The sequence below is a fragment of the Caloenas nicobarica genome, chromosome 14 (genome assembly GCF_036013445.1).
Source record: "Caloenas nicobarica isolate bCalNic1 chromosome 14, bCalNic1.hap1, whole genome shotgun sequence".
In the NCBI taxonomy this organism is placed as follows: Eukaryota; Metazoa; Chordata; class Aves; order Columbiformes; family Columbidae; genus Caloenas; species Caloenas nicobarica.
In genome coordinates this window covers 15,905,009-15,919,402 of record NC_088258.1, presented here as the reverse complement: position 1 = coordinate 15,919,402, position 14,394 = coordinate 15,905,009, and the positions used below count along the sequence as shown (strand labels likewise).

The following is a 14,394-nucleotide window of genomic DNA, read 5'->3' as shown; positions in this document are numbered from 1 at the left end:
TCTCTAACATTGTTTTTGGTGTAGGAAACTTACAGAGTCTATTTTTGGCAGTAATGACTCTACTAGGAATTGCCTTGTTTTGACAAGAGTTCCACACGGTCCCTCGTGAGGCTCAAGAGGCACCTCCAAAGACTTTCCTGTGGGCTTCTTTTCACCACTCTTCACTTGCAATATCTTTTAAGAAGCACTCCAACAGCTCCTACAAGGACAAAAATGTACCAGCTTCCTCTCACGATCAAGGAGGCCACAACTCAAGTGGTTTTGTTTCTTTTTATATAAAATAAGCAAAACAGGGGAAAACTGCAAATGACAGTTTTGTAGAGATGTCGCATGAATTCACCACAGACGGGCTGAACGATCTGAAAGCTGACGTTGTGCCATCTGTTTTTTTCCAATAAACGTCTTCCCTAGAAGATCTCTTGTCCCCTCACCTCCTCTTCTTCCCAACACCCACACACCCGAGCAGCTCTGACCTGGGAAGGCGGCTGGGCCTGGAGCCATCTCAGCTGAGCAGCTCCGGCACAGGGGACATCTGCCACCAGGGGACATCTGCCACCAGGGGACCGCTGCCACATGGGGACCGCTGCCACCACAGCACAGGGGACTGCTGTCACCAGGGGACCACTGCCACCACAGCACAGGGGACTGCTGTCACCAGGGGACCACTGCCATCAGGGGACCGCTGCCACCAGGGGACCACTGCCACCACAGCACAGGAGACTGCTGTCACCAGGGGACCACTGCCACCAGGGGACCACTACGAGCACAGCACAAGGGACCACTGCCACCACGGCACAGGGGACCACTGCCAGCAGGGGACCGCTGCCACCAGGCGACCACCGCCACCACAGCACAGGGGACCGCTGCCACCAGGGCACAGGGGACCATTGCCACCAGGGGACCACTGCCACCACTGCACAGGGGACCGCTGCCACCAGGGCACAGGGGACCATTGCCACCAGGGGACATCTGCCACCACTGCACAGGGGACCGTTGCCACCAGGGGACTGCTGCCACCACGGCACAGGGGACGACTGCCACCAGGGGACCACTGCCACCACAGCACAGGGGACGCCTGCCACCAGGGACCACTGCCACCAGGGGACCACTGCCACCACGGCGCATGGGACTGCTGCCCCCAGGTGCCAGCCCCTGCAGTGCCGCAGGCCTGCAGAGCACACCAGACTGTCCACCATGGTGTCCACCACAACAGCATCTCACCGGGTCTTTCTGCCGTGCTTACCATGTCGTGATGTGCACACCAGATGATTGAAGAAAGAAAAGGAAATGGGGATTCAAACTTTCTAAGTCACCGAGGGCAAGTGTGGGTCACTTCTATACAGATTTTCAAGCTACCAAATCAGGCTGTTCACCCGTGGGCAAAACAGGGCCAAAAGAATCCATCCAACTTAAATGGATGCTCCCTGATGTAATTATTTTATGTCACAGGATCTTGAATGAAAGGACACAAATGCTACTATTTATACCGCTGAAAATGAAGTGTGCAGCTCAACGTTCTCAGATAGCAATCAAATTTCTCATTACTGGTACCTCAGTTTTCACCTCCTTCCCAATTCCTGCCGCACTCCATAAATTACAGCTATGTCAAACCTTCTCACTTACTGCACCTCCCTGAACCGGTGCATGATCTTGCTTGTACACCCAACCAAGACCAAGCACCATCCTGTTCAGTCCTGTGGCAAGACATACGGCTGTTCTTACTGCACCTTCCTATCATCTTCAACTGATTTTTGTTTTCCTTTGCATTGACAACTTCGTATTGTTTTCCAAAACGGAGCAGAAATAGAGGCCCTACAAAGAGGCAAATTGTCAAGCCGAAGCAGTAAAGGCTTCATGGCTCCCCTAACGCTTAGCATAAAGCAATAACGAACATTCGAAAGTTAACTGTAATGTCTTAAATTTTTCACGGCGGTCTCTTTGCACAGAAGACGCGTGCTGCTATTTCAGTCGCTACAGTTCGCATACAACTGTTGGGCTGAACTACTTACACGCAAAAAATAGATCTTCCTAGCCTGTGCGCTTCAGAATAATTGTTTTAAAAAAATTAACCAAAAAAGAACGGCTGAGGGAAATTTGAGCCAAATGAACCACCAAATATTCCACATGAGCAGCAAGGTAAGCGTTGCAAAGAGCTACGTGGTTAAACTATTCCAACAGGAGGCATAATGTATCCTTTTTTTTTTCCTAGTATTTGGGTACTTACTGGGCGATTCATCAACGCAGCAACACACAATAGTGTGTGATCCATTTTCTAACTGGCCGCTGAACCACCATCATCCCAGAGTACAGAACGCCAGCGAACAGCGTGTGCCGCAGTGGAAAAAAGGCATTTCTGACAGGGCGGTGGAACAGATACACCCTGGCAGAACCGGCTGAGAGGGGGAGGTTTGGGAATGTTGGGAGTTCAGGTGTCTCCAGCTCCGAGAACCGTCTAAAACAGCTCAGCAACACCTCTGAAAGCACCCGGAACCCAAGAGCCAGAAAGGCGACAACTGAACTGCAAAGAATAGCATTAATGAGGACTAAAAAACAGCAAAAGAACCCAGATACGTAGCAAACTTCTAATGGCCTTTTCTTAGCTGTTTGTATTCTGCGTACGAGCTCCAGATTCCTCTAAGATGTAACAGCATCCAGCCTTCACAGCGTGTTTACACTGTTTCCCAAATGACTACTGTGGCAAGGTTTCTATAAAAAAACCCCCTTTTTCCTGCCTGTCATCAAAGATGTCACATTTGACTGTCTTTATATTTTATAATACATCAGCCAGGTACCGCTCCTGCCAAAATACCAAATCTTCCGGGTGTTCCAAATTGTAATAGCTTATACAACTACCGGGTTATTCTTTTGCTTTTAATAGTCTAAGACACTGAAAAGAGGAGAAAATGTAAGTGTTGCCCACTAAGCACTATGCAATGACTCTAGCCATTGTATGCGATTTCATTTCATACATGCAGCTCTCTGAGGAAATAATGCTTCTCCAGCTGAGTTAAGGAGCCATTTTCACATCCATTCCCTTTTCGGAAGCCACTAAAGGAAAATCAGAGCGATGCACTTTTTAATGACTTTGGCATAACTAAAAGAAAACTTCACTATATAACAGGAAGCCTGTTTTTTCTCCTTATTTGGCAGTAAAACATGTACTGATTGTGAACGTGGCTTGAATACAAAATACGTTGTAATTGAGCTGTATGAGCATCTTAGTTTTAAGACGGCACTTTGAATCTTTCTCCCTCTGTTCTATGATCCACAGACTATGAGGACTTAAAATTCAGTTTCCCATTGTTTACAAAGCAGACTAAGACAGTCAAAATGCTTATTGTTTAGGAGCCATTATTTATCCACAAATTAAAATAACAAGTAGCTGCAAGGGTTATACATTGCTTTCAGTGATATTTAAATGCTGAGCTCCTGTGTTATTAATTCACATGTTTTGAGAAAAACACTTGGGAACAGCAAAATTATTGTACATGGGGTGGCAGTCAATCCAGTCCAGTGTCCTCTCCCTTATCATGGCTTCAACTAGCCTTTTTAAACATAAATCCTGTTCCGGTCTGTTTTGAGATAGGATATCCCAAGGGAGTTTTGTCCTATTGCCCAATAACTTGGAGACCAGCCTGTGTCCTAAATCCTTTCCAAAAGCTGTCTTTTTTTCTTTTAAATTTGTTGCCAAACCTTGAGGCTGCTGCTTCTCTTCTAGACCTTACTAAGCTCTTGGCCATACCATTCCCCCCATGGGATATTTCTTTTCCACAGGGCTGTGACAAGGCAAAGCAAACAGCAAAATTTTAAAATTAACTAGGAAAATAAATAGGAAAAAAAAAATCATCCCTTAGTCTCATATAAGCAAGTAACCAGATTCGGCTGTGGAAATTCCCAAAGCAAAATCACAGGAGGCTAGACGAATATTGTAGGGAAGCATCTCTACCTGCCTCTTCTTTTGCTCCTCTGGGGACATGGGGTGACAGCCCACATGGGCCTTCGGTTGCATCTCACCTGTTATACCAGGTATTTCAGCCCAGAGGATTCCATCATTCTAACTAGAGGAATAAACCTCAGTGGCATGACCAGAGCTCACACACCTCGGGCACAGAACGAGAGTCAATAGGAGCTGGTGTGTCAGACGGGCAGGGTGGCCGGCACATCTACCGGTTCAGACAAGACAGAGTTACTGAAACACTGAAACTGAAAGATCAGGCTGGAGGTCTTCACATGAGATCACATTTCTCTCTTAGCAGGTGGATATAGAGCTGGAAATTCACCCACAATACAAACCGAGGCTAACTGGTTTCTGATCAGCTTCGGCCACCTGTGGAATTATTTTTTACTAAATGCAGATGTTATAAAATTGGGAGGAGCTGTCAACACTCTGGAGGGCAGAGAGGCCCTGCAGAGGGATCTGGACAAACGGGAGAACTGGGCAACCACCAACTGCATGACGCTCAACAAGGCCAAGTGCCGGATTTTGCACCTGGGACACAGCAGCCCTGGCTGTACAGACAGACTGGGGGACGAGATGCTGGAGAGCAGCTCTGCAGAGAGGGATCCGGGGGGTTCTGGTCGACGTCAAGTTGCACATGAGCCAACAGTGTCCCTGGAGCCAAGAGGGACCCGTGTCCTGGTGCATCCAGCACAGCACGGCCAGCCGGGCAGGGAGGGGATTGTCCCGCTCTGCTCTGCGCTGGGGCGGCCTCACCTGGAGCATTCGCTGTGTGCAGGGCTGCGGACACAGGGTAAAAGGAGATAAAGCTACTGGAGAGTGTCCAGAAGAGGCTACAAAGTTGGTGAAGGGTTTGGAGGGGAAGCCGTATGAGGAGCAGCTGAAGTCCCTGGGTTTGTTCAGCTGGAGCAGAGGAGACGGAGGGCAGAGCTCATGGGGCTGCAGCTTCAGCAGGGGAGCAGGAGGGGCAGGGCTGAGCTCTTCTCTCTGTGACAGTGACAGACCCCAGGGAATGGCAGGAACATGTGCCAGGGGAGGGGCAGCTGGACATGAGGAAAAGGTTCTTCACCCAGAGGTGCTGGACACTGAACAGGCTCCCCAGGGAGGTGTCCCAGCCCCAACCTGACAGTGTTCAGGAAGAGCCTGGACACCGTCCTCAGACACACGGTGTGACCTGTGGGGTGTCCTGTGCAGGGACAGGAGTTGGGCTCCATGATCCTTGGGGGTCCCTCCCAACTCAGGACATTCTGTGATTCTACTCTGAGGCTCCTGCAGCTGCTGGTTGAGTCTCTGCACTCACGGGGCTGTGCAGGAGGCAGCACCGCATCTCCCTGATAGAGACCTTGTGGCACTGCCAAGGGGGATGTGAAAGGATCCATTCATCCCGCGGTCAGCAGTGGGAGCGCCCTGGGACTCGAGGGCTGCACAACCACGGCAGACAGAGGCAGCAAATCTGCGCTCATGTCCCACATTATGCTCCCTGATGCAGAGAATTTATGGTAGAAATCCAGGAGAAAAAATAAAACATGGCGACATGTTGTAATAGGCTAAAAGGTATTTAATTGTTTCTACAGTCAAAGGGAACCACTGAACTAATAAATGGGTTGTTACTCCTGTGAGGGGAGGACAAGTGGCACATTAGCTCATTTTGTTATTAAATTAATACCGGATTAGTGTGTTTAATTGATCTAAATTGTTCTAACCCAGCTGAGGTTGGCATGTTCGAACCAGCTTGATGCAGGCATGTCATAATTCATTAGTTATTTTCCTTAGCCAGACTAGGGAATTTGAGAAGAATCAGGTACGCCAGAGGAGCAAAAAGGCGTAAGAGACCGACTGCCTTTCCCTGGCCATTTCTCTTTCCTTTTCTACTTTAACTCTGCTGTCAATCTCTATTGCCAGCTGGAGCTGAGCCTGCCAATCACTCTGACACGCTGCATCTCCCAAACCAGAGACTCTCCTGTGAAAACTGTTGACTTTGGATTTAAATATTATTCCTCACAGTATTATTTTTTACTACCTGCTGTAGAATTTCTGCATGCACAAGAATGCTCGTGAGGACTTCATTGAAACAGGAACATGACAGAATTGATAAATCTAGTGACAAGAGCAAAAGCAGCCAAGAAGTGAGAGAGACGTGTGCACTGAACATGCGACTCGGCGTGTCACATTCTCCATGTACACTATCTGAACCCACCCTTGCAGTGCGCTTGACATTTTACAGAAAAAAAGAGATGAACTGGTGACCCAGGCAGAGTAAAACAATATTTTTAGGTGCAAAGCCACTGTGACTCAGCATATGAAGTTGCCGGAACTGTTGCAAGGCTGCTGTTATGGTACAAAACTAGCAATAGAGAAAAGGAAAACTATCAATAAAGAGGAAAAGAGGACCACTGCAATCAGATGGGAAAGATCTTCCACCTGCAGAGGTTGTTTACAGCTTCGGAAACACGGTGTTTGGGCACCGCTGCTCCCTCCGAGCACAAAGCTGTAAGCATTACTGATGTGTCGTGGGAACACGCACATTCTCTTCTCCCCGAGACCAGCGCAGGGTGGATGAAGAGGGACAGTGATCCAAAGACTTCAAACCTGCAGCAGGTCCTGACAACCCTGCAGCCTCAACGCTCACCCTCGCTGGAGCCAGGCTCTTCTCAGTGACAACCAGTGACAGGACAAGGGGCAGTGGGTACAAACTGGAACACAGGAGGTTCCACTTGAAGATGAGAAGAAACTTCTTCATGGTGAGGGTGCCAGAGCCCGGCCCAGGCTGCCCAGGGAGGTTGTGGAGTCTCCTTCTCTGCAGACATTCCAACCCGCCTGGACACCTTCCTGTGTAACCTCATCTGGGTGTTCCTGCTCCGGCGGGGGGATTGGGCTGGATGAGCTTTCGAGGTCCCTTCCGATCCCTGACATTCTGGGATTCTGTGATTCTATGAACGTGCGGACTGCTCCAGGCTCCTGCACCTTGCAGAGATGCTCTGCACGCACGAGGCTTCGCTGCCGACCCTGCCTGGCTCAGAGCTGGGTCACTGGCGCGGCTGGGACACGATGCTGTGCAGCGCAGTTACCGCTTGCTGCCAAAACATCCGCCTGTGCCAGCTCCAAGGAGAGAGCAAGGACCGGCTTGCTTAGTGTCTTCCTCCCCGCAAAGCATCTTTGCAAACTGACTTGGGTAAGAGCCATTCTGGACTAATAAAACTGTCCCTGGGAGAGGGTTTCCTCCTCATCCACTTCTCTTTCCTGGACTAGGGATTTGTTCACTCAGATAATGCTGGAAAACCGTCACTATGCAAAAGCTCTCAGTGCCGTGTATAAACGAGCTGAGGAAAGGGGCAGCTTACCTTGCGTTGTCCCTCCCGTGTGATTTCAAGAAGTTCATATCACGATATCTGGACAGGAATGCTACTAGTTGGTCATTTGTCCTGCAAGAGAAAGAATAAAAGATGCACAAATTACACCGGGAAAACTAGTATGTTTCATTTCTAGTTGTTCTCATTCGGAGACCATCCGTAGACTCTTTGAAGGAGACAGTTGCTGAAGCAACTTCCATCCTGCCGCTAAACCTCTGCTCAGCAAAGGGCGCTTGGAAAGAAGCACGGCTTTATTACATCTTAACGAGTTTCATATTGACTCTTGGCAGATGTTTTGAGCTTTTTAACAGAGTATGTATTAAGTGCTGCTCAACACTTTTTAAGTCTGAAAATCCAGCTGTGAGATGACTGCATCGATAGTCCCATTTTACATGGTTTGCTATATCTTTTCTAGGGAATTCAGTTAATTATCTATTGGCATTTCATTTGTTTTCATCCTTGTAATAGGGAAGAGGCCAAGGTTGGAATGCATAAAGCAAAAGAATTTGGATGTCAAAATCCCAATATAATTAATAGGACCAAAGGAAATTAGAAGGTTAATTTTAGTGTAACTGGCAATCTGACACCAGTATTTCAGAATTTCAGCTGACATGTCCAAGAATGTATTTATGCTTGACAGCTTTTGTGATCTGCTATTTCTTTAACAACGGAGCAAGAACATTCTCCATTTATCTAGGTCAGCATATTCAGGAAAACTGAATAAATCATATTAAAAAGATCTTCATCTCCTGAGTTGCATTCAAAACCACAACACTGTAGATACAACACCACTTAAGCAATGGTCTGTAATGGAGTTGATGGCAGAAAAACTAAAGATAAAACAGTTGTCAATAGCAGTGTATCTTGAAAACATTTCATTATTATAAACCACAGAAAACCAAGTTAAACCAGAGTCCTGTATAAAATGCATTTAACTTCTGGGGTCAGGCTTCAACAACTTGGAAATGTTATCAGCCTAGCAAACCATCTTCGCATCTCATAAAACCAAATTTTTCTGTCATCACAGGTAGCATTTCATGACTGAACTGATGAATAAAGAGCAAGTTAACCATTGATTTCACCTGGGCCAAATGAAGCATCTGCCCGCAAACCGGGCGGAACGACGGGGCTGTGGGTCTCAACACCCCCGCCGGCTGCGGGAGCTGAGCACCCCAGGGTCACACTCTGCGTCTCCATTTGGCAGCCTCGGAAAACTGCTTTCTCTAGAGTAAGCTGGGCAGATTTCCACATTTGCTGCTCCAGTGACTCTCCATCTTACTGGGATGAATAGGCATTTAGTGAATTTACTTAGCGATGCTTCCACATGAAATGGTTTCAATGGCCGACATCTTCCGGCGAGTTCCTAGACAAAAGCCGGCACGCAAAGATGATCTTCAGAAATATAACCAAATTTGGAAGTGCTCGTGCTTTAATTTCCTTACAGGATAAAAATCAAATCAACCAAAGTAAAAATCCACACCACTCCATAAAACATCATCATTTCTAGCTTGCTTACCAACCCCTATTTCAGTATCCAGCAGTGCTCTGCCCAGTGGATTTGGACTCAGGGTTGCCCGACAAACTTTTCAATGCTTTGCACTTTTTAGGTAATACTTATAAATGCCCACATGATTTTTGGCTCTCAAAATAATTAACAATTGACATTTTCCCACTTCTTGAAAACATTGGTAGCATCTTGGTCCTACTTTTAATTACTTTTTTTTTAAAAAAAAAGAATGGATACATTTTTACTCTTTGCCAATTAAGTATGCATCTTGTCATGTGTTGACAACATGGAAATAAAACATCACATTTCCATTTGGTAAAACTTTGTAGTTATTTGACATTTAGATTTATGTGGTCAACCAATTCTGTGCTCAGCATGGGAGCACATTGAATTTGTATTAAGCTTTCATTCAAATTGCTGCTTCTGGCCCCAATATCAGGAGGATGCTGCGCACCACCTCCGAATTACTCCATCGCATGACATTAAAAAGAAAATCAAAGGTATTGAACATGCCATAGATGCTAATGCAGTTGCTAAAGTTCAGAAAGCTTTGCCTTCGGGGGTGTATTTCCTAAATGCCTGCAGCACAGATTGCTACCACACTTTTGTGTATGGCGCAGCAGAGTCCCCAACAGCATCACGGTGCCCCTGGCCCTCCTGAGAAACCTTCTACTGACCATCACGGTGTCACAGAAAGTAACAAAGGCAACATATTTCTAGTATTTGCTTCCTAAGAAGGAAATACAAAAGTCACGGGGATAGAGTAGTTCATGCTGCTGATTAAAACACACTACTATACATCTTACACTCCTACCAGTTTCCCAACGTGCAGCACAGCACGAACACATGCCAAGGAAAAGCCTTTCCGCAGCCGATGGACGCACCACACAGCTCCACCTTCATTTCCTTTTGTTTTAAATTCCCTCAGAGGCCGAGGCACCGGGGAGAAGGATCCCTCAGCTGTTCCCTGTGCCGTTAGCCGGGAGGGAGGATGGTGAGAGTAGAGAGGCTGAGAGAACATGTGCAGTTCTCGTGTGCAGCACACAGAGGGAATCGGGCAGCTCGTCCTCCAGCAAACCCGACTCGTGGAGAAGGGCCGTGCGTGTGGGAGGGCTCCCACAAGACGCCTGATGGGGAAACAAAGCGTTTCCAACTTCATTGCTGTAGATTTGGTGTCAGCAGCGGCAGGTCTGCCAGCTGGGACGGAGGGTCCATCTCCAGCAGAACTGCACTGAGGTCACCTCAGCAAGCCCTGCTGTCCCCGCAGCCAGGGCGGCCGGAGGCGGCAGGGACAGCGCCCCGGGCTCGGGGTCAACATTAGAGGTCTAAGGAAGAGAAAGGTGAGTCACAGAATCCCAGAGTGTCAGGGGTTGGAAGGGACCTCAAAAGCTCATCCAGTCCAACCCCCCCGCCGGAGCAGGAACACCCAGATGAGGTTACACAGGAAGGTGTCCAGGCGGGTTGGAATGTCTGCAGAGAAGGAGACTCCACAACCTCCCTGGGCAGCCTGGGCCAGGCTCTGGCACCCTCACCAGGAAGAAGTTTCTTCTCATCTTTAAGTGGAACCTCCTGTGTTCCAGTTTGCACCCATTGCCCCTTGTCCTATCATGGTTGTCACCCAGAAGAGCCTGGCTCCATCCTCCTGACACTCCCCCTTTCCATATTGATCCCCATGAATGAGGTCACCCCTCAGTCTCCTCTTCTCCAGCTCCAGAGCCCCAGCTCCTCAGCCTTTCCTCACACGGGAGATGCTCCACTCCCTGCAGCATCTTCGTGGCTGCGCTGGGCTCTCTCCAGCAGTTCCCTGTCCTGCTGGAGCTGAGGGGCCCAGAACTGGACACAATATTCCAGATGCGGTCCCATAGCAAGAAGGGAACTCGGAAGATGTTGCCAAAGCAAAGCAAGGTCTGCTACTCCCGTTTTCTCATCGATAGCCCTGGCCGGGGGCTGAGGTGTCCAGGGCACACGCAGGCTGACCAGGCACTCAGTAAGCACATACACATGCTGAGCATCGCAATAATTTCAGAATATTCTGTATACACTGGGGATTGTAATGGAAAACTGGAAAGAGAAACACTGACTTTGTGTTTGCGCTGTCTGACCGCGCTGGCAGGTCTGGCCGGGACACAGAACGAGCGCGTCCCTGTGCACAACCGTGGCCGAACGCCGCGGGGAACAAAAGGCAGTGCTGGCCTTGCTGCTTTTCAGCAAATCCTCCAAGTCCTGGTGACTAATCCAAGCAAAGAACAGAGATCTCCTCAGTTTACAGCTGTGAAAATAGATGAAGAAAGTCTTTGGAGAATCCGAGAGAAGGAAAACAAGCGACTGTTACTTTTGGAAGATAGTGAAGGCAAATATAAATGCCCTTGATTCAGGAAGGTACTTTAACGCATGGGCAACTTGAAGGGTGGAAGGAACAGCAGTCACTTCAATAGGACTATTCATATGTCAAAACTTATACAACTGCATAACAATTTGGCTAAGTTAGATCAAAAGTTCAGAAACTTTTGGCAGCACACAGGTACGAAAACAAGATAGTTTGATTCTGTGTAAGAATCAGACGAAGAAGCAAAGACCAACTGCTCTGCTGGATTCTGCGCTTGGTCTCTGCCGGTTTGGTAGGACACGGGCTGTCCCTGTGTGGCCAGAGCCCCGTGTCCCTCTCCAGGGTTATTCCAGACACACGGCTGTTGTCTGTCTGTCTGTCTGTCCCAGGGCAGCCCCGGGTTCCCCCCGCAGCCTGGACTGGGAGCCGGGGGGTGCCTGGGCACAGCGCAGACAGGTGACACCCTGGTGATTAGTACAGGGAGCACTGACAGTAAGAAAAACTCCCTGGGAACCACTGACTGCTGCAATGCAAAAAGCCACCGACCTGAAACCCGGCCCGAACTCCAGAGCTCACCCACAGCGATGCTGCGGCAGAGGCGGCGCTGCCAAAGTCTCTTTTGGTTTCTTTTCTGCTTCAACGGGTGAGTCCACAGGTAGAAAGGTTCAGCTTTGCCATCTGCTTCAGAGGAACTCACCAGTGAAGTCTTAAAAAAATGTCCCCATTTCAGGTTAATCCTTGGCCTGGGTTTGTAATTATTTCATTTAGCAAGACCAGACTGGGCAATCCTGTTTCAGACTTCATGAGGAGTGCTAGGGGCTGCAGTGCATTTCTGTACAAAGTACAGATCATCCCTCTGTCTCACAGTCATTTGATTTCTGCTCTATCAGAAAGGTAAGGCTAAGTACATGTTTTCAGACGTTATGCATGAATACAGTGTTTCTGCTTGGAAAGCAGCTCCCGTACTGGAGAACTCTTCTGTTACTGGCTCAAGGTTTGAGACAAAATCTAATGAAATCTGTGGAAATCTCTCCTGTGGTCTCGCCGGACTTCAGACTCCTCCAGGCAACTCCATTCTCCTCAGCCCTGCTCCACCAGCAGTACCCAGGCAGGAGCAGCTTTTACTGCACCGGCTCCTGCCACGTGGTTCTCAGCACTTCATTCCCCAGCAATACCCCACATTGTCCCAGCTTGAAAGTGTGGCATGAATTTAGCCTGAATTACATGCACAAGCCTGGGCTAGGGACAGCTGCTAAGCTGAACCAAGACTTAATGCCATTTTTAATCATTATTTCCTGGCATTACTTTCTTCTCCTGTGTGTCTGTTCTTACATGCAAGCATCAGCACTGAGAATTGGGTTCTGCTACCCCTTCCAGGCAGCTGTAACTCACTTTAATCACAAATGTGGTTACTTGTAAATGACAATGCTGGAATACGAAAAGCTAGAGCAAGACAATTAAAATGTGGCTTTAAAATTGTTTAAAACAGACCCGCTCAGTCCTGGTTCTACATTTCTCCAGAAGCAAAGGGCAAAGTCTGCTGGAAGCAACGGTATCTTGGCCTCTTAGCGGTTTCTCTCTCCAAGTACTAATCTTGTTTGAACGTGATTTTTGTCTTTAGTGCTTTTGTCACTGTTGTGATCTTAATGCATGGAAGACTTTTCTTCTTACGCTTTTTTTAATCTGACAGGTAAAAAAAAAAATTAATGCCTTTTTTATTGCTACATACATAGGACAAAAAGAACTTTTTGTTACCCTGCCTACTGACATACTCTCAGCAAAGGAAATGTGAGAGTGTCTGATTGTGAGAATTCACGGTATGGGTCACAGTACGTAATCGCCATGTTAACTATGCGACATTACGGAGAAGAAAGGGAACAATGGGATAGGAGATTCTACAAGCTGCCCAGCTCCCCGCAAACCATCCCTCTGCAGTACCGGCCCTGCTGGCAACGCTGCTGCAGCCACGGCCCCGAGACTTTTTTCATGCATTTACCACATTTTGCAAAGACAAAGGCTGTAATCCCCAGAAGAACAATGGTGAAATGCTGAACTGAAACGGCTGTGCTGCAGTGACCACGACAATGCTGTGCCCTGACACCAGCACTGGGGCCGAGGGCAGCTCCCAAATTGAAGCAGCAGGTCCCAGCAGACACCGATGCGCACATGTCCACGCCTGCTTTGGGTGCAATTGTAAGCCTGAGTCACTACAGAACAACATACCCACTTGGGAGGAGATGGCACACTGAAAATGGGTAGAAATCTTAATCACGATTAATTTAGCATCATCTAAAAGCAAGCCTGCTAGCTGCTGTACAGCATCCTACGGCCGCAGCAGAGGGGTGAGCGCAGGAGGGAGCGGCTCGTGCCGCGGTGCGGTGCCAAAACCACAGCAGCGGCTTTGCCCTGCGGTGGGTGCTGGAGGGGCAGGTGAGCACCAAGAAAGCAGCTGAACACACAAAAACCCACAGGAACAAACATAAAGGGGAAAGCATTTGGGAGAGCAGGGCAAGGAGGCTAATGTGGTTCGAAGCAGCAATGAAGAGCCTCTGATGCAAGAATGATGAAGGCAAATATATAGTCTGAAAAGGTAAGTCAAAGCTGCCACAAGGGCCCAAAGCTTTGGTGTTTTCACCCGTCCCCACCCGGCTCCTTCCCCAGGATCCCTGTGACTGCAGAGCACAGCCCTCCAGAGCCCAGACCTACAGCAACCCAGCAGCTCTTTGCCAAGAAACTATTTCTAGAAGGTCCCTAGAGAAGAAAAAATACTTCAGAGAAGAAAACTGGAATTATGGGGCAAACTCATCTATCCACTCAGAGTTACGTGTGATACTACTCCATGGTTAAACAGGCAGATGTGCACACGAGAGCCTGGGAGCAGAAGAGCTTGAGTGCCTTTGATTTCCTCCCTTCTTTTCAATAAATTCTAGTAATTATGATTAAGGTCATTGATTTCAATACACAGTTAATTTAATCTTACTTAACGCGTTACTGTGAAGTATTAGGACATGCCATCGCTGCCAAGAGCCCTACGGCAGAAGGAGAATTCCTCCTCTGTCCCTGGCCCAGGGCTGTCCCGTGCCTGTGCCCTCTCCATAAGGGACCCTGATCTGTCCCGGTGCAGCCAACACACACCTGGTGTGCACAGCATGCACAGGTAACCTAACAGAACGGTACCACAGCACAACGATTCGGCAGACAAAAGCAAAAACCGCCAAGACCTCTTCCCGAAGGAAATGCCTATAGCAAGATC

At 48.3% G+C, this 14,394-nt stretch overlaps 1 protein-coding gene across 1 annotated transcript in view; it reads right to left on the bottom strand.

The window, feature by feature from the left end:
* The window catches only part of XYLT1 (xylosyltransferase 1), a 205,149-nt gene that overhangs the window by 39,749 nt on the left and 151,006 nt on the right, over positions 1 to 14,394 (bottom strand). Inside the window, exon 5 of the mRNA XM_065644733.1 lies at positions 7,300 to 7,380. Within this exon, the coding sequence (XP_065500805.1) occupies positions 7,300 to 7,380 (81 nt within the window). The remainder of the gene's footprint in view (positions 1 to 7,299; positions 7,381 to 14,394) is intronic.